The 25,225-nt window shown below is 60.8% G+C and overlaps 3 protein-coding genes across 6 annotated transcripts in view; 2 read left to right on the top strand and 1 right to left on the bottom strand.

The window, feature by feature from the left end:
* Positions 1-10,848, top strand: part of ZC3H18 (zinc finger CCCH-type containing 18) — a gene marked incomplete at both ends in the record, with an annotated part of 52,742 nt that extends 41,894 nt beyond the window's left edge. For 2 of the 3 annotated variants that reach the window (XM_080702328.1, XM_080702330.1), the window contains 10 exons: positions 3,555-3,746; positions 4,496-4,621; positions 7,105-7,209; positions 7,438-7,581; positions 7,951-8,016; positions 8,641-8,801; positions 8,908-9,107; positions 9,187-9,280; positions 10,381-10,477; positions 10,653-10,848. In XM_080702328.1, the coding sequence (XP_080558454.1) occupies positions 3,555-3,746; positions 4,496-4,621; positions 7,105-7,209; positions 7,438-7,581; positions 7,951-8,016; positions 8,641-8,801; positions 8,908-9,107; positions 9,187-9,280; positions 10,381-10,477; positions 10,653-10,848 (1,381 nt within the window). The remainder of the gene's footprint in view (positions 1-3,554; positions 3,747-4,495; positions 4,622-7,104; positions 7,210-7,437; positions 7,582-7,950; positions 8,017-8,640; positions 8,802-8,907; positions 9,108-9,186; positions 9,281-10,380; positions 10,478-10,652) is intronic. The other variant, XM_080702329.1, reaches the window with a different exon arrangement.
* A 4,285-nt stretch (positions 10,849-15,133) lies between these two features.
* IL17C (interleukin 17C) lies at positions 15,134-16,361 on the top strand (the record flags this gene model as incomplete). The annotated part of the gene is made up of 3 exons (XM_080702860.1): positions 15,134-15,163; positions 15,446-15,774; positions 16,100-16,361. 3 exons carry the CDS (start codon positions 15,134-15,136, stop codon positions 16,359-16,361), a joined length of 621 nt encoding a protein of 206 aa, XP_080558986.1.
* Positions 16,362-18,889: 2,528 nt separating this feature from the next.
* CYBA (cytochrome b-245 alpha chain) lies at positions 18,890-24,973 on the bottom strand (the record flags this gene model as incomplete). 2 transcript variants are annotated; one of them, XM_080704130.1, is made up of 6 exons in its annotated part: positions 18,890-19,102; positions 20,812-20,893; positions 21,227-21,310; positions 21,408-21,482; positions 21,672-21,741; positions 24,916-24,973. In XM_080704130.1, 6 exons carry the CDS (start codon positions 24,971-24,973, stop codon positions 18,890-18,892), a joined length of 582 nt encoding a protein of 193 aa, XP_080560256.1. The 2 variants fall into 2 exon arrangements, with proteins under 2 accessions (XP_080560256.1, XP_080560257.1); XM_080704131.1 differs by lacking the exon at positions 21,227-21,310.
* Between the last annotated feature and the right edge of the window lie 252 nt (positions 24,974-25,225).

Genomic DNA, 25,225 nt, shown 5'->3' with positions numbered 1-25,225 from the left:
GAGCTCTTGCCGAGCATGTGAAAGGCCCCTGTTTCAGGTCCTAGTACTGCAAAATAAGCGGTAAGGAACAGAGTGGCCGCCTGCCTGCACAGGACCCAACCAGTGTGCCACGCGCCGCGGGAAGGTGGGCTTCTGGCTGGCTCTCCTGGTAGTGGGCCAGGCGCTGCTGTCTGTGATGGTGAGGGCGTCAGGCACCGTCTACAGGAGAGCCTGGGGACGCACAGCGCTGCCCTGAGAGCCAGGCAGCACTCAGGGCCCTGGGCCGCTCCGCCTCTGTGCCCTTCCTCCTCTGGGCGCTGCCAGGGCCGCCTTCACAGAAGAGGCCGCCTTGCTGCCAGCTTGCTGTCCGTGCGTCCCTCTGCCTGTGCCAGGCGACGAGGAGCGCCCTGGTGCGTGAGGGGTTCCCTGTCCTCCCGGGTTTAGGACCGGAACATGCAGGAAGTGGAGGGAAAGCAGCTCCCGCGGGCGGGGCAGCCCGTGATGTGACGGGCCACCCACGTGTGTTCTCTTCCTTCCGGCAGGCGGCACCCGGATCTAGCTGAGGCTTTGGGCTGGGATAGTCACACTTACAGTGTCCTTGGGTTGCTCCTAAGCGCTGGGCGTGCCTCCCAGTGCCTGTGAGGATACAAACAGGCAGTGCTTCCCACTCCGTCTCCTGTAGGTGGTCACTGTGGGTCAAGTGTGAACAAGAGGGTCCCGCTTCAGGGTGCAGCAGCTAAAAAGTAAAACGTAGAGGCAGGGCCTTCTCTACAGAAGGCCACGCCCCTTGCTGGCGTCCGACACAGCGTGCTCGTGCGCTCTTGTGGTTTGTCAGCTGGAGTTGGGTCTTTGGATTGTTTTGTCTTGTGGCACTGGAGGGTGGACCAAGGGCATCACAGGTTCTGGGTAAGTGCTCGACCATCAAGCTATATACCAAGCTCCCTTTTTTTTTTTTTTTTTTTTTTTTATACTGGGGAATTGAACCCAGGGAATTCTACCTCCACGGTATATCCCAGCCCTATTTTATTATTTATCTTGAAACACAGTCTCAGTAAATTGCTGAGGCTGGCCTTAAACCTGTGATCCTCCTGTCTCAGTTTCCCAAGTGCTGGCATTATAGGTGTGCACACCACTCCCGGTTCCCCAACTTTTTTTTTTTTTTTTTTTCCCAATACTAGGGATGGAACCCAGGGACAGTCTACTTCTGAGCTGCACCCCCAGCCTTTTTTTAAATTATTCTTTATTTTAAAACAGGGTCTCACTGAGTTGCAAAGGGCCTCACTAAGTAGCTGAGGCTGTCCATGAACCTCAATCCTCCTGTCTCAGCCTCTCAAATGCTGGGATTACAAGCGTGCGCCACCATGCCCGGCTTCCCCAGCCTATTTTTTTAAAATGCTTTTGTGTGTGTGTGTGGTGCTGGGGATGGAACCCAGAGGCTTTCTACCTTTGGGCTACCCTCCCAGAACTATTTTGTATTTTATTTGGAAACAGGGTCTCACTAAGTAGCTAAGGTTGGCTTTGACCTGTGCAATCCTCCTGCCTCTGCCTCCCCAGTAGCTTGGAGTACAGGCCTGTGCCACCATGCCCACCCTGTTAATGAGCTGAATGACATCCTAAGCCTAGCCCCAGTGCGATTGAGAGGATGTGACATGCGGGGCTGCTCAAGGGCTGTAAGTGCACATTACAGGCAGGGCGCACCAGGAATCTGAAAAGCAAGAGCATCGGAGATTTAGCAGGTGGTGGCCCATTCCTGACCCCAGTACTTGGTTGAAGGCCTACCTTGGTAATTTAGTAAGACCGTGTTTCAAAATAAATAACTAGAGTCGGGTGTGGTCGCACACACTTGTAATCCCCGTGCTTGGGAGTTGGAGACAGGAGGATCACGCAGGTTCGAAGCCAGCCGCACTGGCTTAAGAGACCCTGTTTCCAAATAAAAATATGAAAATAGGTCTGGGAATGTAGCCCGGAGGTAGAAGGGTTTCCAGGAACCCGGTACTACCAAAAAAATAAATAACTATGAAGAACATAGATTTTACCTGTTCAGATACTTTCATATTAGGCATTTTTCTCTATTATTGAAATTAAACTATTAAACTACTTTGCTGTTCGTCCTGGGCCTGAGTTGCATGTCATCTTGGTGCAAGCAGGACGCCCGCCAAGGAGCCGGGCTCCTCAGGACAGGCCGCAGAGGCGTCCCTCCCTCCCTGCAGCGCTGCCCGGCCCTAGAGAAAGGCGCTCCTCAATGTCCCCTCCGCTGCTGCCTCGCCAACACTTGAGAAGGGCCTGGATTCCACGCTTTTTGGGGTTGGGCCAGGGTGTCCCTGGCTTGCAGTTCCGCCACTCTCAAAACATGAGTCCTGGGTTGGTTAACTCTCAGACTTTTTGTGCGTGTGTGTGTGTGCGCGCGCGCGCGCGCGCACGCAGTGCCTGAGATGGAACCCAGGGACATTGTACCTACACCCCCAGCCCTATTTTTTTTTTTTTTTTTTGAAACAGTGTCTTACTGAGTTACAAAGGGCCTCACTAAGTAGCTCAGGCTGGCCACAAACCAAGATCCTCCAGTCTCCACCCCCACCCCCGAATGCTGGGATTACAAGGGTGCACCACCACGCCTGGCTTAACTCACAAACTTTTTACTGCCTTGAAAATTAAGAGTCCTTTTTGTGCCTTTAATGGTGTAACTATCTCCTGTGTCCCTGCTGTTTGTGGGCCAGGCTGCCTGCACCCCCTGGGAGCCCTGGCAGGAGGGTAGAGGCTAAACAAGGAGTGGCAGTCCCAGGAAGGACGACGTGGGGGCTGGGCACGGCGGGCAGTGGGGATGAGAATCGTGAGTCCAAGAAGCCCAGCCTCAGCAGCCCAGTGAGAGCCATTTATTTGTTTATTTATTTTTGGTGGTACTGGGGGTGGAACCCAGAGGCTTTCTACCTCCGGGTTATACTCCCAGACCCATTTTATATTTTATTTGGAAACAGGGTCTCACTAAGTTGCTGAGAACCTCACTAAGTAGCTGAGGCTGGCTTCGAACCTGCACGATCCTCCTGTCTCAGCCTCCCAAGCACTGGGATTACGAGCGTGTGCCACCACGCCCGGCTCTAGTGAGAACCTTTTAAAAATAAAAAGGATGCCAGGCGTGGTGGCGCACGCTTGTAATCCCCGCACTTGGGAGGCTGAGACAGGAGGATCGTGCAGGTTCGAAGCCAGCCTCGCTGGTTTAAGAGACCCTGTTTCCAAATAAAATATAAAATAGGTCTGGGAGTGTAGCCCGAAGGTAGAAGGCCCCTGGGTTCCATCCCCAGTTCCACCAAAAAAAATTTTGAAAAGGGCTGGGGGCCTAGCTCAGAGGTAGAATGCCCCTGGATCCATTCCCTGGTGCTGAAAAGAGAAAGTGATAGAGAAAGTCAGGGTGTCCTGAGGAAGGCGTTTAGGTTGAGGCCGCGGGGAGCAGGGCTGTGAGCGGCAGGCTGCCCGCAGCATGCCGTGTTTCCAGTATTCCTTTGTGCCGGCCCATGGCTCTTACCTTCCAGCTCCCTGAGGGCGTGCTGGACCCAGCCTTGCTGATCTCTCTCTGATTCCAGCCGTCAAGCTGAGCCACCAAAGAAGGACGCCACCTCCGTGGGGCCGCAGGTGAAGCGGGCAGATGAGTGGAAGGACCCTTGGCGCCGATCCAAGTCACCGAAAAAGAAACTTGGGGTGTCAGTCTCCCCCAGCCGGGCACGAAGGCGTCGAAAGACCTCAGCCTCGTCAGCTTCAGCTTCCAATTCCTCCAGGTAAAGAGGCATCCATCACAGTGGCTGGCCAGGGGGCTGCCACTAGCTTCTGTGTGTAGAGCTGCTCACTGGCCGAGGACAGGTCAGCTGAGAACCCCATGACAGACAGGCAGGCCGGTAGGTCTATTGGGAAAGGCCCCAGGCCGCAGGCAGCAGCTGCACTCTCAGAGTGCACCAAGTCTCCCTGCCCGAGAGGAGTGGTGCAGATGGGGAGCCGCCTGGGAGCCCCACGGAGCTGGAGTCCCAGAGTGAAGTCAGGTTTTCACAGCACAGGGAGACACAGACGGTACACACTGTGTGCATGAGGGTTGGTGTGCGAACCAGTCCCTGGCTCTGTCCACTCTGGGGGGTGCTGGGCTCTGCATTGGGCCCACCCAGCACCCGTCTTGGCATCTCTACTGCTCTCCACTGATGAAGGATTGGATGTCACATGACCTTACATTTCAGAAAGGGGGATGTTTGCTGTGCACACTTGTAGTCCCAGTGCTTGGGAGGCTGAGACAGGAGGAGCGCGGTTCGTGGCCAGCCCCAGCAACTTGGGCCTCCATAACTTAGACCCTGTTTCAAAATAGAGAATAAAATAGGGCTGAGGTGTAGCTCAGAGGTAGAACACCCCTGGGTTCAATCCCCAGTACCACATACACAGAGAAAAACCGGGGTGCTTGTGAGTGCCCCCACCTGGCTCTGCAGGGGTGTGTGTGGGGGGGGGGGCAGGCCACCTTCTCATGTCCCCGCTGCCTCGGCTGCAGGTCGTCCTCACGGTCGTCATCCTACTCAGGCTCCGGCTCCTCCCGGTCCAGGTCCCGGTCCTCATCCTACAGCTCCTACTCCAGCCGCTCATCCAGACACAGCTCCTTCTCAGGCAGCCGGTCCAGGTAGGTGCGAGCCACGGCGCCGGCGCTCTTGGCTGGGGGAGGTGGCCACCTGCCACCATGGGGCCAGGTCTTCTGGGCGCCTGTTTTCACCAGGTTGGGTGAGGTGTGGGCTTCCTCCCAGCAAGGTGCTGCAGTTCCCAGGCCTCCCTCTGAGGGCTGAGTCAGCCAGCCCTGCCTCGCCCCTTCTCTAAAGGGTCTGTCCACACCGAGGCCACGGCTGGGCCTGGAGGCTGCTGCACTGAACGTACTCTGTTGTATTTTCCCCCACTGAACTTCTCGATTGCAAAAAATTCTGGCTTGGCTTAGTGGCGCACGCTTGTTATCCCCGTGCTTAGGAGGCAGAGACAGGAGGATCGTGCAGGTTCAAAGCCAGCCTCACTGGTTTAAGAGACCCTGTTTCCAAATAAAATATAAAATAGGTCTGGGAGTAGCCCGGAGGTAGAAGGGTTCCACCAGGAAAAAAAAATCTGCCAGCGCACACAGCGCCCCGTGTCTTGCCTGACTTGCTCACATGAAAACTGTCGGCACAGTCCCTCCCGGTGAGTGGGAGGCCCTTCTCAGTCATGGAGTGGAGGACTGAGGCCCACAGGCTCCTGTCCAGCATGCACCTTCCCAGTGCCACCATCACTGCAGGCCTCTCTGGGGAGGCAGACACAGCAAGGCCCCAGGAACACCAGCGGGCGGGCGGGGCGCCTTTCGGGGCAGCCGCTGCTTTGGGAAGTGCATGGCGCCAGGCGTCCCCCAGCCCAGCAATGCCTCCTGCAGAGAGTCTTATTTTTGGACACAGCTGTATGGGATTAGAAGGCAGCCATGAAGATCCACATGCCTGTACCCAGTCCTCAGGGAAGCTAAGATAGGACTGCACGTAGAGGCCAGGCTCACCAACTTAGCAAGACCCTGTTGCAAAAAAAAAAAAAAAAAACTGCAAAGGGCTGGGGAATGCCCCTGGGTGCGATCTCCAGTACCACAAAAGAAAAAAAGCAGCAGCCGTAGGAGGTCAGGGAAGCTGTTGAGTCTGAGCAGATCGTATGTGGCCCGTCCCTGTGGACGTCGAGACTCGAGTGAGACAGCAGGCAGCCAAGGAGGAAGGCGGCCTCTCCCCAGGTGTCTGCTGCGGGCCACGGGCAGGCCAGCAGCCCCCAGAGACAGGCCGGCACCAGCCCTCAGTCTGCGTCAGAGCCCACAACACCTCAACGTGGGCTTCATCAGGAAACAAGGCTGGTGTGGTGTGGAGAAAACTCAGACCCTGAAGGAAGCCGAGATGTTGGGAACTTTGGGCTGGGACAACGGAAACGCCACCTGCGGTCTTTGCTCTGGGCGAGCAGTTGACAGCGGCAGCAGAAGACAGCAGGAAGAAAGCCCGCGGAGTGGTCCTGCCGGACAGACGCGGTGTGGAGGGACAAGCAGGGCAGGATGAGCAGGCCTTCGCTGAAGGAGCCGCTCGCCCCGTCACTCGCAGTCAGCAGGATCTCCAGCGTGGCCCAGCCTCTGCAGCCGTCCTTCCCGAGGCACAGGCCTGCCCACCGAGGAGCGTGAGCTCCACCGTGGGGCTGGGGCGGCCCTCCCGCATGCACGCGGAGGCAGTATGTGGGAAGGGGGATGCCCACTGGCAAGCCCGTGAGCCTGTCGGCATCTGTCAGTGCGACGAGCCAAACTTGGCCCACAGAACATGGCTTGTGATTGGCTCGTCACCACCCTCTCCAGCTGTCACTCTGCCGTCTGTCACCTGCGCGTGGACTCAGCTGCCTGCACCTGCTGTCCAGGGCTCCCCCGGTCCCAAGCCTCCCCGCATAGCCCCTGCCACCTCAGTGCCTGGTCTCGGGTCCCTGCCTGGCCCAGAGCTGCATTCACCCTGATCTGCAGGTGGTGGCAGTGTGGTCAAGCCAGGCTCTTGTCCTTGCTGGGGTGTGTGTGTGTGTGTGTGTGTGTGTGTGTGTGTATTTTTTGTGGGGGAGGGCACTGGGATTGAACGCAGGAGCAGTCTACATCCAAGCTACACCCCTGTCCCTTTGTTTTTTGCTTTTGGTGGTACTGGGGTTCCTGGAAGCCCTTCTACCTCCGGGCTACACTCCCAGACCTATTTTATACTTTTTTTAATTTGGAAACAAGGTCTCTTAAGCCAGCGCAGCTGGCTTCGAACCTGTGCGATCCTCCTGTCTCCGCCTCCCAAGCGTGGGGATTACAAGCGTGCCCACCACGCCGGCCCCCCCCTTTTTTTTAATTTGGAACCAGTCTTGCTAGGCTGATGAGAGTCTTGCTACTTGCTGAGACTGTCCTCTAGCCTGTGATCCTCCTGTCTCAGCCTCCCAAGTACTAGGATTAAAAGACTGCGCCACCATGGTTGTGGTTCAGAGTGTGATGTCCAGCAAGTGGTAGTATGGCTTAAAGCAGACCGAAGCCTTGTCTGGCTCGGGCTTGGCCAGCCTTGCTCGTGAAGCACACCAAGCACTGGGCGGGCTCCTCACCGTCTCTTTACTCCCCAGGTCCCGGTCCTTCTCTTCGTCCCCATCCCCATCTCCCACACCGTCCCCACACAGACCTTCCATCAGAACCAAGGGGGAGCCAGCCCCGCCTCCCGGGAAGGCCGGGTAAGTTCTGAGCCTCTGTGTGTCATGGGGGCCGCTTGGGTCTGACGCCTCCAGCTCCTCCCGCTGTTGGCCCCACCTGGGGCGGGAGCCGAGGTGAAGAGGCCGCAGATGTGGTCTCTAGACAGCAACCAAAGGCACCAGGTGCCGAGGAGCCTGAGTGCGGGGGCTCCTCAGGGACAGAGGCCCTGCCCTGCCCTGCCCTGCCCTGAGCCTTCCTCTGTCTCACAGGGAAAAGACGGTGAAGAAGCCAGCCCCACCCCCAGCCCCACCGCAGGCCACCAAAACTCCCGCTCCTGCCCCTGAGCCCGCCAGGCCAGGAGACCCCCGGGAAGCCAGGAGGAAGGAGAGGCCGGCCAGGACGCCCCCCAGGAGGTGAGGGAGGCAGCCAGAGTGCGTCCCAGACCTCAGCTCGGCCGCTCACGCCCACTTGCTGGGCCTGGTTTCCCTGGAGAGCAGTGGCCGAGTGGCTGCCTCAGGGCACCCCAGGGCCCCAGGGCGAGGCCGTGCGGTGTGCGTGTGCCTTCCACGCCCAAGACCAGCCGTTGTGGGTTGTGGGGCGGAGGGCCTCTGGTGCTGCCGGAAAGCACTGTCTGCAGATGCCTCATTTCTTGTGTTGAGAGAAAGTCACACCTGCAGATAACGGAGCCTTCTCCAGTCTCAGGGCAGCGCGGTGAGCAGGTGGAGCTCGTCGCAGGCCGGGTGTCCAAGCTGTGCTCTAAACACTTCGCGTTTGTGTTGCAGGCGGACACTCAGCGGCAGTGGCAGCGGCAGCGGCAGCAGCTACAGCGGCTCCAGTTCCCGATCCAGGTCACTCGCTGGTCCCCCCCACACACACACACCGGCATCCCCCCCTTCCCCGGCCAGCTAGCCAGGCCGGCTCCCTGAGCGTGGGTGGGCGCGGCAGCCCAGAGGTGGAGCCAGGGCGCGTGAGGACAGGTGCAGGGCTGCTGCCAGTCTCTCAGGAGGGCAGCCGGGCTGTGCTCCGGTCCTCGCGTCCACCTCTGTGATCTTCAGGAAGCAGTGGGTTTGGACATTTGTTGAGGTGTAACAGAGCTGGAATATTTTAACAACCTTCAAAAAGACCATTTGCATCTCTATCCTCCTCCCTGTTGGTGCCAGCTGCCTTCAGGAGCGCTGGCTGGAGCTGGCCCACGGCCCTGCCAGTCTCGTGGGCCTGTGCTGTGGGGCCAGAGGGCACCCCGCCCCAAGCGCATCGCTGCCTGGTGATGGTGGTTCTGCTGTAGCTTTTTCTGTCCCTCTCCACCTCCCTTCCCTGAGGCACTTCCCAGCACAGTGTGACCCTCTCCCCATGGGGTCCCCGGCCCACGGTATAGGACCTCTGAAGTCTCCTGCTCCGGGGCACAGGTCTACATCCTGTGGACGTGGCCCCGGCCCTGTCGGGTGTGGGGCTTAGCCATTCTGTGTGTCCAGGTCCCTGAGCGTGAGCAGCGTCTCGTCGGTGTCCAGCGCCACCTCCAGTAGCAGCTCAGTGCACAGCGTGGACTCGGAGGACATGTACGCCGACTTGGCCAGCCCTGTGTCCTCCGCCAGCTCCCGGTCCCCCACCCCAGCGCAGACCAAGAAGGAGCGAGGTATGCGGCCCTGTGCCCTGGGCATGGGTGCCCACGCTGCTCAGTCGTTACATTGCGGGCGGGGTCCGATGTGGGGCACCTGTGGCTGAGGGCTTGTCGCTGGCAGGAAAATCTAAGAAAGAAGATGGCACTAAAGAGGAAAAGCGGAAAAGGGATGCGTCTGCCCAGCCGCCCAAGTCCTCCAAGCCGTCGGCAGGCGGGAAGTCGGCCCAACAGCCCAGCGCTGCACAGCAGGCAGCCCCCGGACAGCCCCAGCAGGGCTCCTTTGTGGCCCACAAGGAGATCAAGCTGACGCTGCTGAACAAGGTGAGGCCGGGGAGGCCGGACGGACGGGCCGGGCGCTGCGTAGCCCAGACCGCGCCCTGACGGCCCCGTGTTGTCTCAGGCGGCTGACAAAGGAAGCAGGAAGCGCTACGAACCGTCAGACAAGGACAGGCAGAGCCCACCGGCCAAGAAGGCCAACTTGTCCCCGGACCGAGGTAAGCCCCTTGGGCCCCGCCAGGCCCAGCCCGGGCCCGCACCGCGTCTCCTTGAGCTGCAGAGAATCCCAGAGGCCATCTGGTTGTGCGAGTTGGTACCGCCAGTGTTGATAATTCGAGAAACTAGAATTGTGCACACCTGTCATCCCAGAACTGGGGGTGAGACGGGGCTCAGGCTTGTGGCCAGCCCCAGCAACTTAGACCCTAGCTTAGCCCGTTTCAAGATAATAAAATAGGGCTGGGGCTGTAACTCAGAACAGCTACGAGTTTGATCCTCAGGACCATGCGCACGTGCGCGCACACACGCACAACCAAAAGAGACTACAGTAAGAAAGGCTTTTAACCTTTATGTCAAGAGCTGGGTGAGCTCAGTGGTAAAGCAGTTGCGGAGCATGCACAAGGCCCTAGATTTGATCCCTGACATCACACACACATGAAAATTGGCAATATTTAGTCACTGAATTGTGATACACACACCGTTTTTAACGTAGAGCAGGTCTTTTCCAGAACAAGAGATCGGGGAATGTGTTGGTTTAGTTTAACGTCTTGCAGGCAGAAGGCTGGGTGCTCGTCGCTGGGCTGGACTGTTCAGCCCGCAGACCCCTGGCCTATGGGAAGTGACAGATGCCACCCAGCGCCTGGTATTCCTTCAGGGGCCTAGGCAGAAAGACAGGTAGCTGTTACTGGCCAGTCCTGACAGGCAGAACAAACCCCATGCGTCCTCCCTGAAGTAGGACAAGGCCTGGCCACCTGCCCCTGCGAGCCCAAGGCAGTCGACAGCCTCCGAGGGGCAGAGCCAAGGCCACCAGCCCCCACCCCGACCCCTGGCCCACTCGAGCCAGTGACCTACGCCGGCCACTGACCCCACTGCGCCCAGCTCCTGACAGGCACAGGATGCTTCAGTGTAACTGCGCACCTCCCCAAGCAGTGGCTTCCCCTCCTCTCGGAGCCAGCCTCGCCCTTCCTGTCTCACTCTTTAGAGAGGCTGCGGGGTGTGCTGAGCCGCCTGACACTGGAGATAGATCCTGGGCTTGTGGTGAGGCCGTCCTCAGGGCTGGCCTCTGCCCTGGGTGGTGAGCTCACTCTGTCCCTGTCGCCAGGTTCTCGGGACCGGAAGTCAGGCGGGAGGCTGGGCTCCCCAAAGCCCGAGCGGCAGAGAGGCCAGAACTCCAAAGCCCCTGCAGCCCCAGCAGACAGGTGAGTACCTACCCGGCCAGTGCGTCCTGCCTGCCTCTGCCTCTGCCTCTGCCGGTGGCCTCGGGAGAATGGCACACACACTGTAGGTGTTGGGTGGCCACCGGAGCCCGGGCAGCCGCAGGTGCAGGGCACAGAGGTCTGGGGGTGCTCACCGGCCGCCCTCCCGCCCCCGCAGGAAGCGCCAGCTGTCGCCCCAGTCCAGGAGCTCCAGCAAGGTCACCAGCGTGCCCGGCAAGGCCGCCGACGCCCCAGCTGGCGTCAAGTCAGGGAAGGCCAGCACACTCTCGCGGCGTGAGGAGCTCCTGAAGCAGCTCAAGGCCGTGGAGGACGCCATTGCGCGCAAGCGCGCCAAGATCCCCGGGAAGGTGTAGCGGGCTGCTCCCTCTCCAGTGGACCCACGTGTTTTTATAAGAGGGTAAGCGCAGCCATTTTGGATTTTGCAGTTAATGTCTTATCTTGGCTGTGATTCTTTTTAAAAATTAAAAAAAAAAAAGAAAAAAAAAGTTTCTCAGCTGGAAAAGAAGCCACACACAAACGAAGATGATGCTGAATCCCAGCCACAGACTGGATCGCCTCCAGGACAGTGGTCTCTCCAGGCGGGTCGCAGCCGGCTCCTCCCGCCCCACCGCCTGCCTCGCAGCCACCTCACCGCGTCCTCTGAAGCACAGCCTTCCGAAACCGCGGGGCGAGAGAGAGGCCGGGACGTGGTGACCCCTGGCAGCATCCTCCTCACCCACCCCGGATCAGAAGCATATATATATTCTTGACTGAAGTCTCATTGGGAAATAGTTCCTTTTATTTGAAGTATCAATTTGTTTTAGTTGATTTAAAAAGAAAAAAAAAACAGAAAAGACCAAAAAAAAAGCCAGGGGTATTGGTGGGGTGTCTATGTGGAGGGTCTTTTTTTGAGGAGTCTCCTAAAATAAAATATTTTGATAAGCACTTTCGTAGCCCTTGTGTTTTGCTTGCCGGGCTGCTGTGTCCCCTCCGCTCAGGCCGAGCACAGCCCTGTAGCCCACCTGCCTGCGCGCACTGCCTGCGGGGAGCCCCCTGGGCCTACGGCAGGGCCTCCTCGGGTGGGGGCTGGCCCTAGCCACGGAGCCCGCTGCCCCGCCCCGCCATCCCCATGCAGGACAGCCACCAGGGCTCTGGTGCCTTTTGTGACATGGCTCTGCTCCTTCACCCTGTGGTCAGTGGCACTCCAGTGTGGGTGAGACCAGCTTAGCTGGTGTGCCATCGGGGCAAAGCCAGGGCAAGGGAACGCTGGATCAGGACACCTGGTCGTGGGGCCTCCTGTCTGAGTCCAGGCCCTGCACAGAGGCCCGCACTGGCACCAGAGGGGCCGCCCTGCCTGGCCTGCTGTGTTCTGGGCTGGAGCCATGGCTGGGCCCCAGGCGCTGACCCTGCCTTGCCATCCAGCCTTCCCCTGGGTTGCCATCTGACTTCTCCACTGGTCCAGTGGAGAAGGCCTTCCCGTGGAACTCAGGGTCAAGGAGCCCCTGCGTGGTGCGAGCCCGTGTTGGGCTAGCCAGCTGTGGCCTCCTTCCCCAAGTCTTCTCCCCAGAGACTGCCTCAGCCTTCTGGTCCCGAGGGCACTGCCTGCCAGGTCCACTACAACACAGCCGCAGGCGGCCAGCAGTCAGCCTTGCTGCAGACAGGCTGGACTAGCGGGGGAGAGCCCAGCGCAGTCCGCCCTGGCCACACCTCCCTGGCAGGTGGGGGTCTGCTGGCACGGGTCTGCGGTGGGCGTGGCCCGCCAGCCCAGGTCCTGTGGTCTGCAAGGCATTTCCAGCCTTGCCCAACCCAGGACTCCTGTGGAGCTGGGCTGCAGGAGCCAGGCCCACGCACGGCCTTGGGCAGAGCCTCCCAGGGGCAGCGGGAGGCACAGGCGGCTGTCACAGTGGGACCCGGGGGTGTGTCGTCCACCCCGCGGGGCAGCAGTACTGCCACCTTGTCATCTGCTAGCAGCTGCCTCCGAGCTCCAGTCCACGGGGCCGGCTGCAGCCCACATCTGCCAGGGCAGCACCTGTCCTGTCCTTCCTGACCTTTCTCTCCTTTCACACTGCATCGCCCTGCACCTGCCAGCCCAGGAAACACCCACAGACCGGCATCGACGCAGGAAGGCCCCAAGACCCTGGGGCAGAGCCCAGCGGTTGAGTAAATAGCCCCAGCTCACCCACCAGGTGGTCTCCAGGGACTGCAGTCCTGCACAGCTGGCTGTGTGTTGGAAGGGTGGGAGGTCAGGCCCTGCCAGGCTGAGCGAGCTCTCCTGGACACCCAGCTGCAGGGTGCAGGTCCCTTAGGGACGCTCCAGAGCTTCCCAGGCACCTGGCAGTCTCAGCCCAGAGCTGGGAGGTGCAGCCCCACCCTGGCTGCCTCAGCCTGCGGAGGTTGTGGGGAGTTTCTGCCCAAGAAGCCGTGGGGGCCTGGGCAGTCCAGCCACACCAGTGCCCCACGCGTCGGGGAAGAGCGGCCCTGAGGGCGGCTATGTGGCAGGATCCTACCCCCCGGGCCCCAACGAGGAGCTGGTGCCGCCTCTGAGGGAGTGGGGGCCAGAATCCCTCTGAACCCTGAGCACCCCTGCAAGGACGCAGGTCTCATCCCAGCCCAGAGACCCCTTCTCCTAATCTAGTCTAACCAAAGGGTGCCCCCAGATCTGCCCCTCAGCCCTGCACCTGCGAGTCTGGCCTCAGCGGGCAGGAGGGTGTTGGACATGACTAATGGGACTTCCAAGGCAGCAGTGGAGGGGGTCCTAGGTTCAACAACCGTGTCCTCACAAGGCAGCAGAGACCAGACACGGCCGGGCGTGGTGGCGCACGCCTGTAATCCCCGCGCTTGGGAGGCTGAGACAGGAGGATCGCACAGGTTCGAGCCAGCCTCAGCTACTTAGTGAAGCTCTCTTAAACTTAGTGAGACCCTGTTTCCAAATAAAATATAAAATAGGTCTGGGAGTATAGCCCAGAGGTAGAAAGCTCCTGGGTTCCACCCCAAGGACCACAAAAAATAAAATAGGGGTGGGGGTGTAGCTACTTAGGTCCTGTTTCAAAGTGAAGAATAAAAATAGGGCTGGGGGTATAGCTTGGAGGTAGAATGCCCCTGGATTCATCCCCAGTACCACCAAAAAAAAAAAAAAAAAAAAGAGGAGGAAGAGCAGGCAGACATGGGGAGGGCTCCTGAGCCACGAAGCCAAGGTGAGCCGAGGGTGGCGAGGCACCAGGGGCTGGCGCAGGGCCCAGACCCAGAAGGTGCCAGCAGTGCCCACTCCTTGTTCAGACTCCTGAGCTCCAGACCACGCACAGATAAATTCTTACTGTTTTTGTTTTTGTTTTGTGGTGCTGGGGATGGAGCCCAGGGGAATTCTACCTCCGAGCTACACCCCCAGCCCTATTTTTTATTCTTTATTTTGAAACAAGGTCTCACTGAATTGTAGAGGGCCTCACCAAGTAACTGAGGCTGGTCGCGAACTGAGATCCTCTTGTCTCAGCCTCCCGAATGCTGGGATTACAAGCGTGCACCACCACGCCCAGTGTGGTCATTTTTATTTTGAAATAGGGTCTAAGTTGTCAAGGCTGTTCTTGAACCTGCCATCCTCCTGTCTCAGCCTCTCAAGAACTGGGAATACAGGCCTGAACCACCACACCCAGCTTCTTTTCGTGTGTGTGTGTATGTATGTACATGCGCTGAGGGTTGAACCTAGGGGCATTCTACCTCTGAGCTATTTCCACATCCCTGTTTTCTTTTTAATTTGGAAACAGGGTCTCACTAGGTTGCTAAGTTTTTGAGGCTGGCCTTGAACCTGCGATCCTCCTGTCTCAGCCTCCCCAGTACTGGGATTACAGGTGTGTGCCACTGTGCCCATCATCGATTCAGCTCTGACTCTCCCAGACCACTGGCCCTAGGGGTTCTCTACAGAAACAAACCCGAGGGAAGAGAGGGGAGCAGAATCCCGGCCCTGGACCTCCAGCCCTCCCTGTCCACTGGCCCGGTCTTTTGTTGCACATTTGGGGTTCTCCCACCCTCCCCCTCAGACGACCTTGAGGATCAGGACGGACCAGATGGGGCCTCGGCCTTGGAGGTGACCTCCCCAGATGACACCCAGGCTCAGGCGTTCACAGTGCGGAGCCTGCTTCCGGCAGCCCAGGCTGAGCAGGGTCTGCAGGCTCCTCCCGGCAGCTTTGCGCTCCTGGCTCAGGAGAGCTCAGCCAGAGTCCCGGGCACGGGGCCTGGGTCACACTCGGCACAAACAAACGCTCATGTCCACCCAGAGGGGACAGAACAAGGACGACTCTGGTGGACAGAGCTCAGGGGTGTAAAGTAAACGGTCCCACCCCGTCCCCGGCAGCAGGTCCAAACAGGTAAACCATAGGGCGGAGGCAGAAGGCCCGCTGCTCTCAGGGAAGCTCCCAGCCTGGCCGGGAGGGGCGCTTCGTGGCTCCCCTGGGCAGGGTCCCTCCGTGCGTCTGTGGGCGGGCAGGCGGGCGCAGAGGCTCCGCGGGAAATCCGCGGGGCAGGAGGAGGAAGCGCCGGCTCGCACATCCCAAGCAGGAAGCAATGCCAGGATTTTCCCAGGTGTGGCCTCAGGTATAAAGAACCCACGGCCGGGCCTCTGCCAGGCGCACCAGCAGGACTGTCGCCAGGTGCGAGGCCATCCAAGCCATGCCCGCCACCTCCACTGCCGTCACCATGGTGAGCCCAGCGCCCCCAGGCCCCAGGCTGGGCCTCTGAGCCCCGGGGCGGGGTGCAGGGGAGGAGCCTGGGAAGCACCCCAAATCTGGAGAGAGGGGTAGCCAGCCCGCCCACTACCTAGATGTCCCGGTGGCTTTGGGCCGAGGGGACTCTGTGGGCCTCAGTTTCCCCATCTGCAGAGGCAGGGCTACTCGCCATCTTTTCAGAAAGAAGGAGGTGAGCCTGGCAGAAGCGGGTGCCCCTTTCCTGCGCAGCTTCTGAGGGCATGCCTGCCGTCCCCAGATCCTCTCTGGCCTCCTGCTTCTGGCCTGGCCGCCCTCCTGCCTGGCCCATCGAGACCACCCACTCTGGGGGCACCCCCACACTGACGGGACCCCGCGCTGCTACTCAGCGGAGGAGCTGCCCCGCGGCCAGGCCCCCCCACACCTGCTGGCTCGGAGCGCCAAGTGGGAGCAGGCCCTGCCCGTCGCCCTGGTGTCCAGCCTGGAAGCAGCCGGCCACGGCAGGCGGCACAGCAAGCCCCAGGCCGAGCCCCAGTGCCCCCGGCTGCAGCTGGAGGAGATCCGGGAGGCCGACACCCACCAGCGCTCCATCTCCCCCTGGAGATACCGGTGAGGGCCGCGGGGTCCCGGGGGCAGGGTGGCGACCCCGGGCCTCACCTGCTAAGTAGGCACCCGTCCTGCCCGCTCTGCCTGCCACCCAGGGCCAGGGCAGCCCAGGCTCGTCCTCTTGGTTCTGAGCCCACTGGGGAATTCTGCCCCGGAGCCCCCGCCCAGCTTCGCTGCTCTTGGAGGGAGGTGCCATCGTTTACTGAGTGCCAGCTGCATGCACCTAGGCCTCACCCTGCGCCCCGAGAGTGGGGCGGCCCTGCCAGCACAGGGGCCCAGGCGGGCAGGAACCTGGGGGGACACGCCCTCACCGTCCCTGTGCCCGCAGCATCGACACGGACGAGGACCGCTACCCACAGAAGCTGGCCTTCGCCCAGTGCCTGTGCCGGGGCTGCCTCAGCACCAGGACCGGCCGCGAGACGGCCGCGCTCAACTCCGTGCAGGTGCACCAGAGCCTGCTGGTGCTGCACCGCCGGCCCTGCTCCCGCGACGGCACGGGGGCCCCCACGCCGGGCGCCTTTGCCTTCCACGCCGAGTTCATCCGCGTGCCCGTGGGCTGCACCTGCGTGCTGCCCAGGACGGTGCAGTGATGGCCCCGCCGCGTCACCCGCCCTTATTTATGTGTATTTATTGTTATTTATGCCTCAGGGCGGGACTGTGTGGGAGGCTGTGCCCCACCTCCCGCCCCGGGCCCCAGGGAGGCCAGCACCCCGGAGCCGGGTCACCGGGACGGACGGGGCCTGCGCTGGACCCTTCAGCCCAGGAGGGGCAGGGGCACTGAGGGGCCACCCTGCCCTGTGGCCTGTCTCCAGCCTGGGCTCCCCTTCGCCACCAGAAAGAAAAGCATCTATTTTCTTAATTATTTATTGCAATTGTAAATACGTGTCATTAAACAGCCCAACTCAGCCCAGCTTTGTCCGCCTTACTCCTGCACCTCCCCGGGACCCCGGGGCTGCCTCGCGGAAGGAAGGGCTCTCGCAGGTGCGCCAGGCACGGGCCTGAACACCGGCCCGGTGTGTCGTCACCGCCCCCCCACCGCTTCCACCGGAACCCTGAGGCAGGGGTCAGGTGCCTCCCGACTGGACAGTGCCCAGGGGCGGCTCTTGCCCTGGACAAGGAGATGGGCACTGGGCCCCAGGACACACCAGGCCCTGACCCTCCTTATGACCTCGAGCACTTGGGGCACGGCCTCTGCCCTAAGGACGGATCCCTGGGGAGGAACCGAGTCGTCCCTCTGCCTCCAGCTCCCAGGGTGGCTGTCCTGGCCCCACCCGGTAGGGGCCAGCGCTGGGAGCCCGGCCACAGGCTCACACAAGGAGGCGTCTGGCTGAGGCGCCCTGGCGCGAGGGCTCATGGGAAGCCACCCAGGTGAGGCCGCTCCAGTCCTCAGCCTCCACGGCCCTGTGGGCTCTGCCTGGGGTGACCGTGGCCACAGGCCACTGGGCAGGTGTCATGGCCTCCCCGCCTGACCCGCTTCCCCCACAGATTAGTGCCCGCGGTGTACCCGCGGGAGAGGGGGCTCTGCAGAGAGCGAGGACGCACTCCCGGAGCCCAGAGGTCGGGAGGCCTCCTGAGGGAGGGGCTTTGGCCGAGAGCCTGGGGGGTCGACGACCGAGTCCCTGCAAAATGCCCAGCCCGAGGAACTGAGCCCTCACTGATGAAGACGGAACCCTGCCCTCCACACGGCGACTGGCTGCAGCGGTGCTCCTGGGCGCTGGGTGTGGGCCGTTCTTTGAGGCCAGACCCAGGACGTGGGGGCAGGGACCCCAGAAGGGAGGACGGGGCCTCAAAGCCACTACCTGTGGCAGTGGTCCAGGCAGTGACCAGCCGTGCAAAGGCCCTGAGGCTGCAGAGCTGGAGTCCCAGGGTCACAGCGGGTCACTGGGGCTGGAGTCACGCGGGCAGGGATAGCGACGGCAGGGTTGGAGCTGCCGGGCCAGGGGCGCACGCAGCGGGGTAGAGACCTCTGCAGACTCAGGCAGTGAGGGCCGCCAGGACAGCTCAACAGGATGGGGTGTGGGCTGCAGCCAGGCAAGCCCTCGGGACCCTACAGGGTGTCTGGCCCAGGGGACACCTGGAGCCAGGAGGCCTTGCCCACCCTGCAGGGCTGCCCAGAGTGCGTGTCTGTGATGGCCGGAGGGCTCACCCTTCATCCCCGGGGACACCTCTGGGGTTCTGAGAGGGCAAGTCCAGCAGCAGCAGGGCCGGGAACGAGGTAGAGACCTCCAGGGCAGAAATTAAAGTGCCCGGATCTCCAGATTCTGGTATTTCATAAAATACAGGGCCAGACCAGTTGGGCGTGGGGCACACACTTGTGATCCCAGCATTCAGGAGGCTGAGACAGGAAGATCGCAGTTCACAGCCAGCCTCAGCTGCTTAGTGAGGCCCTCTGCAAATCAGTGAGACCCTGTTTCAAAATAAAATATAAAAAATAGGTCTGGGAGTATATATAGCCTGGAAGTAGAAAGCCTCTGGGTTCCACCCCAAGTACCACCAAAATAATTAAAATAGTAATAAAGAATAAAAAATAGGGCAGGGGGTGTAGCTCGGAGGTATAATGCCCCTGGGTTCCATCCCCAGACCCGCAAAAAAAATTAAAAAAGTTAAAAATAGGGATAGCCAGGTGTGGTGGCGCACGCTTGTAATCCCCCACACTTAGAAGGCGGAGACAGGAGGATCGCGCTGGTTCGAAGCCAGCCTCACTGGCTTAGGAGACCCTGTTTCCAAATAAAAAGTATAAAATAGGTCTGGGAGTGTAGCCCGGAGGCAGAAGGGCTTCCAGGAACCCCAGTACCACCAAAAAAATATAAAAAATAGGGATGGGAGTATTGCTTAGAGGTAGAATGCCTGTGGTTTCTATCCTCAGTGCCGCAAAAAAAAAAAAAAAATGGAGAAGAGAAGAAAAAGAAAACAAAAAGAGGAGGAGGAGGAGGAGGAGGAGGAGGAGAGGAGGAGGAGAGGAGGAAGAATACAGGGCCAGACAATACGCGATCCCGAATTCGGCCTCCCCAGGAAGAGCCCCGGGCGTACTGGGCGATCACTGCATTTATTGTGGGGCGCGCGCCCTCTGGTGGCCATGCGGGGAAGCGCGGGCCCAGGGGCGGCAGGTGCAGGGGGGTCAAACGACCTCGTCTGTCACGGGGACGGGGTTGACCTGGGGCCCCCCTGCCGCCGCAGCCCCCTCCTCCTCCTCGCTGGGCTTCTTGCGCACCTCTGCCGGGGGCCGGGGCGGGGGGTTGCTGGGCGGCTGCTTGATGGTGCCTCCGATGACCTGCGGCTGCTCCTTGGGCTTGGACTCGATGGGGGTCCACTGCTCCCCCCGGATGGCGGCCTGGGGGACACAGAAGGATGGGCCATGACGGGCGTGGTGGCGCACGCTTGTAATCCCAGCTTTCGGGAGGCTGAGACCAGAGGATCGCGGTTCGCGGACAACCTCAGCTACTTAGTGAGGCCCTCTGCAACTCAGTGAGACCCGGTTTCAAAATAAAGAATAAAAACTAGGGCAGTGGGTGTAGCTCGGAGGTCAAATGCCCCTGGGTTCCATCCCCCAACCCACAAAAAAAAAAAAAAAAGAAGGATGGGCCATGCTGCCAGCATCCACTCCGGCCGCCCCGGGGCCCTCCCCACCAGGGTCCAAATTGCTGGGTGACTGGATTGGGCTAGACTGCTGAGCTATCCTGCCACACCAGGAGCCCGGCAAGGGAGCCCCTGGGTTTCAGGAAGATCCGCTGGACCCGCTTCCAGCCGCAGAGCCCAAGACCACGCTTCCTGGGACAGAGCTGGGAGCCAGCAGGCCCTCCCAGGAGGAAGAGCGTGGCCTGGCCCCGCCGGCCGCCCCAGCAGGGACTCGACTTCGAGGGGGCTGGCTGAGTGTGGAGCCCTGCCCCCCCACCCCAGTCCGTGCTATGGGCCCAGAGGCCTTGCAGTAAGTCTTTCTTTTCTGAGGTGTGTGTGTGTGTGTGTGTGTGTGTGTGTGTGTGTGTGTGTTACTGGGGCTTGGTACTGGTACTCAGAGGTATATTACCTCTGAGCTGCACCCCCAGCCCTACTTTTTATTTATTTATTTATTATTTATTTTTGAAACAGAGTCTCACTAAGTTTCTGAGGACCTTGCCAAGTAGCTGAGGCTGGCCCCAAACCACAGTCCTGTCTCAGCCTCTCAAGTACTGGGATTAGAGGTGTGCGCCACCACACCCTGCTGACATATACTTTTTAAATTTTTTTTTAGGGTTTAAATACTCACATACACAGAATGATCTGCCTGGGGGGGGGGAGACAATGCCTAAGGGAAAAATGAAAAATAAAAATTCCACCAGGCCTGGGGACGCACACTTGTAATCCCAGCATTTGGAAGGCTGAGACAGGAGGATCTGGGTTTGTGGCCAGCCTCAGCTACTTAGTGAGGCCCTTTGCAACTCAGTGAGACCCAGTTTCAAAATAAAGAATAAAAAAAATAGGGCAGGGGTGTCGCTCGAAGGTAGAGGCGCCTGGGTTCCAGCCCTAGTACCGAAAAAGAAACAAACCTGAAAGTGGGGGTCACTGGAGAGCCCTGCGCCTTGGCAGGAGGGGGGCGACTCTGCCAGGGTGAGCAGGAGCCCTTCATAAGGGTCCCCGTCACAGGCACGGCCCAGCAGGACGCCGTCCGCAGACCTCACCACACAAACGCAGCGCTGGTTTCTGGGAAAGGCCGGTCCATACGCGGGGTACCCTTCACGAGCTCCTAGCCCCGCCAAGTTGGGGCGGAGGGTGCGAAGAGAAGCAGCCACCACCCAGGCTGGGCCCTCGCTGCCCTCTGACCCCACAGCCACACAACTCGGCGCCTGAGCCTCTGGCCCCCCGACCCTGGGGCTGGGGCGGCTTCAGTGGGGCAGTGCAGAGACGCAGCCGCCCCCAGGGCCTGGGTGGTGGGCAGGCACACGGGCACACGCTCCTGCTGGCAAACCGAGCTCCTGGCCATGGCTCAGAACACAGAGCCACCAAGAGGGGGGCACGGGCGGCCAGCGGGGACAGTCAGGCAGGGCTGGCCACGGGGCTACTCACCAGCAGGTAGATGACGCTCGCAATGGCCAGGCAGACGGTGCCCAGGATCGTGGCCAGCAGGAAGCCCGCGGGCACTGACAGCCTGCAGGGGTAACACTATCTTGAGGGGGTCTTGAGCCCGAGATCTCAGGACAGGGGTGCTGGGTGAGGACCCCAGACCCGGAGCCCGGCGCCGCCAAGGGTCAGGCCAAGTGTGGCGCGCATCTCTGCTGTCATCGCCCACCGCGGCCTGGCTGGTGTGGGGGCCCCGGCCCGGCCCAGCAAGGGCCGCCAGACACGCCGTGTGGCCTGCCCGGGCTGCCAGGGTGCGGTGAGCTGGGGCTGGGGCTCTGGAAGGACCCCAGGCAGGCGCGCGCCCTCCCGCCCCGCAGCCAGCCGTGAGCTCCCTCCGGCCTCCTGACCCTGGGGCACTCACAGGAGGTGCAAGGCGGCCCGGACATAGTAGTTCCTGGTGAGGGGCCCGAACACCTTCACCACGGCCGTCATGTACTTCTGTCCGCTAGACGTGGGGAGAGTGGACAGTGGGCTCCGCGCCCGGCCAGGCCCCCTCCTCAGGTGCTCCTGAGGACTGCGCCCCCCACCTGCAGGCCACTCACCACCGCTCCATGGTGGAGCCCTTCTTCCTCCGTCCCCGCGGGTACTCCAGCAGGCAGACGAACACCCCCGCTGCGCTGCAGAACTCGGTTAAGGAGCAGCCCCCGAGGGCACACGGGCAGGAGACAGCCAGCGGCCTCTGGGCTGCGGCCTCCTCCCGTCCTCACACCTGGCGCAGGGGCAGCCCCAGGGCATGCCGCCCTCATACCTGCCAGGACCGCACCCCACCGCCTGCCCAGGCCGCCCCAGGCTCCAGCCAAGGATACATGGAGTACGCCCCGAAGTACCACTGGGTGAAGCGGCCGGCCGTGGCCACGATCCCCCCGGTGATGAGGACTGTGGGCAGAGGGAGCAGGGTCAGTGCGGACAGGCCCCAGGCCCCGGCCACCTCTGCTTCCCCGCCCAGGGGCCTCCAGCTCGCGCCCGGGGCCGCTGAAGAGGGGCGAGGGGAGAGGAGGCCCGCGGGAAGCAGGGAGGTGCCGGGCTGCGGCGGGGCCAGCTGCGGGGACACACGGCCAACGCCTCGCGGCGCGGTCCCCATCACAGGCCGCGAGCGCAGACACCGCAGTCCTCTGTGTCCTGCTCGCGCTGGGTGTCTCTGGGGTGTCACCAGTCTTATTCCTGGCCAACCTTCACTTCGATTTGCGTCCGCTACTGTCGTCTATACTGTTTTGTTTTGGGTTTGCCAGCTAGTCTATTCCTCTAATTTTCTTTCTTTCTTTCTTTCTTTCTTTCTTTCTTTCTTTCTTCTTTCCTTCTCTTTTTGTGTAGTACTGGGGATGGAAACTACTTTTTGTTTGAAACTGAGGTGTCACTAGGCTGCTGAGTGCTCAGAGTCCCATACATTGCTGAGGCAATTTTCCAACCGATGATTCTCCTGTCTCAACTTCCCAAGTACTGGGATTACAGGCGTGCACAACCTTGCCTGGTACCTTTTTTTTTTTTAAGGTTAAGTTTTTATTTTATATATTTTTTTATTTTTAAAATTTTTTATCTGGGCATGGTAGCGCACACTTGTAATCCCAGCGCTTGGGAGGCTGAGACAGGAGGATCGCACAGGTTCTAAGCCAGCCTTAGCTACTTAGTGAGGCTCTCAGCAACTTAGTGAGACCCTGTTTCAAAATAAAATAGAAAATAGGTCTGGGAGTGTAACCTGGAGGTAGAAGGCCCCTGGGTTCCAGCCCAGTACCACACATACAAAAAAAAGAAATTATTGGTGCATTATAGTCATACATCTTAGTGAAATAAAGATTTTTTTTTTAAGTACTAGAATGGAACCCAAGGTCATTCTACCTCCAAGCTATGCCCCAGCCCTATTTTTTATTTGGAAACAAGGTCGCACTAAGTTGCAAAGGGCCTCACTAAGCAGCTGAGGCTGGCCCAAACGGTGAAGGCGATCCTCCTGTCTCAGCCTCCCAAATGCTGGGATTACAAACGGGCACCTCCATGCCTGGCTCTGGTTCCTGTTTTCATTTTTTGTTTTGAAACCGGCTCACTAGGTTGCTGAGAGCCTTGCTACACCGCTGAGGCTGACCTCAGATTCCTGTGAGCCTCCTGTCTCAGACTCCCAAGGACGGGGGCGGGGGGTTCGTACAGACCAGCTCTGGCTTTCGCCAGGCAATCCCGCTAGTCCCAGCGCCCACGCTCAGCCACTTCCTCGGCCCAGCAGAGAGCTCCGCCCAGCAGGGCGTTTCCGGCAGCGTCCACCCGACTGAGGAAGCCACACAAGCCTCTGCCGGGGCCTACGGCTTCCTCTGCCCTGGATCTGGCCTAAATTTCTGGATTTCAGGTCAATCCAGCCTCACCACAGGGGACACAGCCCGAGGCTGGTTTCCAGACTGAGGGCCGCTCTGCTCTGCTCGCTGGCTGGGAGGGCCGTCCCACAGACCCCTGCGCGGGCAGTCCCCACCCGGCACGCACCTGTTCCTGCTCCTTTAACGAGAGATCCGGAGCCCTGTGGAAGAGCTTGGGCACCCCCAGGGGTGGAGCTCAGCTAGCGTGTGTGTGCGTGTGTGCGTGAGTGTATGTGTGTGTGTGTGTGTGGTACCCAGAGGCATTCTACCTGAGTCACACCTCCAGACCTATTTTATTTTTGTTTCTGAAACAGGGTCTCACTAGGTTGCTGAGTCTCACTACTTGCCGAGGCTGGCCTCGAACCTGTGATCCTCCTGTCTCAGCCTCTCAAGTACTGGGATTATAGGTGTGCACCACCACACCGGGCATGGTGGCACACATTTGTATCCCAGTACTTGGGAGGCTGAGACAGGAGGATCGCAGGTTTGAAGCCAGCCTCCGTGACTTAGTGAGACCGGTTCCAAATAAATGTATGACTTGACAGTAGAATGCCTCCGGGTTCAATACCAGAAAAAAGAAACCTGCTTGTTGGATGCCGTACTGGCAGGCCGACGGTCGAGCCGTCCCAGGTGGCTGCACTTTGCAGAACTCTGGAGAAAAGTTGGGAGAAGGACTGACTCAGCACCACAGGCCTGGGAAGCTTTCCAACAAACCCCTGCGGGGAAGCTGGCCGGGGCCCGGGGTCCACTGTGCTGCCCCTAAGCTGGACTGAGCAGCAGCGCCCGCCTGGGTGCCGTGAAGCCGGGCTCGGCCAGGCGCGGGAGGCCCTGCGCAGGGCGGAGGGGGTCCTAAGGACCGGCCCAGGCCACTCAGCCCCGTTACTTCTACTTCCCGGAGGAAATTTGGGGGGGGGATGGTGTGCAGTCCTCAGGGGATGGTCCCGTGGGCAAGAGTGGGGGATTTGAGCAGGCCCAGGAGGTCCCGGCAGGCACTCGAAGCTTGTGACCCGGAGTGGACGGCAGGGCTGCGGCCCCGAGACTTCGAGCCCTGGTGACTGGGTGAGTGGGGGCCGTCTCTGCCCCTGGCTGCCAGCCGTCCCGATGACTGGGGGAGGCTCGGGACCCCTGCCCTAGGCGGAGGTCCTCCTGGGGGCCCACAGGGTCCAGCTCCAGGCTCAGGGCCCGGTCCTCCCCCTTCATCCGGCCCCAAGGCCCAGCGTCTGGGGATCGGCAGGCAGGCAGGTCATTCTGGGGTCCGGGACCTCGTAGCATTTAGGCCTCCTGCGCAGAGGGACAGGCTGCTCCCCAGGGGATGAGCGGCTCCCCACCCAGGACCCTCGGGAGGGGCCAGCCCAGGCCAGAGCCCACCCTGCTGGCTCTAGGAAGAAGAGGCCCTGGCGACCCAGGCCGGGCCCACTGCAGGGTTTTCCCAACAGGGGTGGGGGCAGTGACTCCCCGGAAACCCCGGGGAAACACTCCTTCCCCTGTCCTGTAACTTCCTCCTCCCGGGGCCAGGAGGTCCCTTTGGGGGAGAGCGGAGGGCAGGGGCTGGGCTGGGCTGGGCTGGACCCTCCACACTGGCCTGCCTGCCCACCCGGCCTCAAGCCCCCTCCCAGTCCTCCAGCCCCCCGTCCCACCGGCCCAAGTTCCCGCCCAGCCTCCCGGAGGCCCTGGGCCCGGCCCCTCCGGCCCAGCCCCACAGCCGCCACGCACTCACTCAGGCCAGACGCCAGCGCCTGCTCGTTGGCCCACATGGCCCACTCGATCTGCCCCATGGCACCCACTCTGCCGCCACCCGCTCACAGAAGCCCGCTCTGTGCATAGGCGCCGCCCGGCAGCCCTTCCCGGTCGCTCCGCCCCGCCCCGGCCCCGCCCTCCAGCCTCCGCCCCAACTGCAGCCCGGCTGTAGCAGGAAGGCCAGGTGGCGGCTTCCAGGCCCCTCAACACAGCCTGGGTCGGGTGCCAGCTGAACTCCTGGTGGCGCCCAATGGCCTGCCCGGCTGAGGGCACTGGCCAGAGCAGGGGTC

The sequence above is a fragment of the Muscardinus avellanarius genome, assembly GCF_963383645.1.
Source record: "Muscardinus avellanarius genome assembly, chromosome: 10".
NCBI lineage: Eukaryota > Metazoa > Chordata > Mammalia > Rodentia > Gliridae > Muscardinus > Muscardinus avellanarius.
Note: the sequence above shows the minus strand (reverse complement) of the source record. Positions and strands in the feature narration are given on the sequence as shown.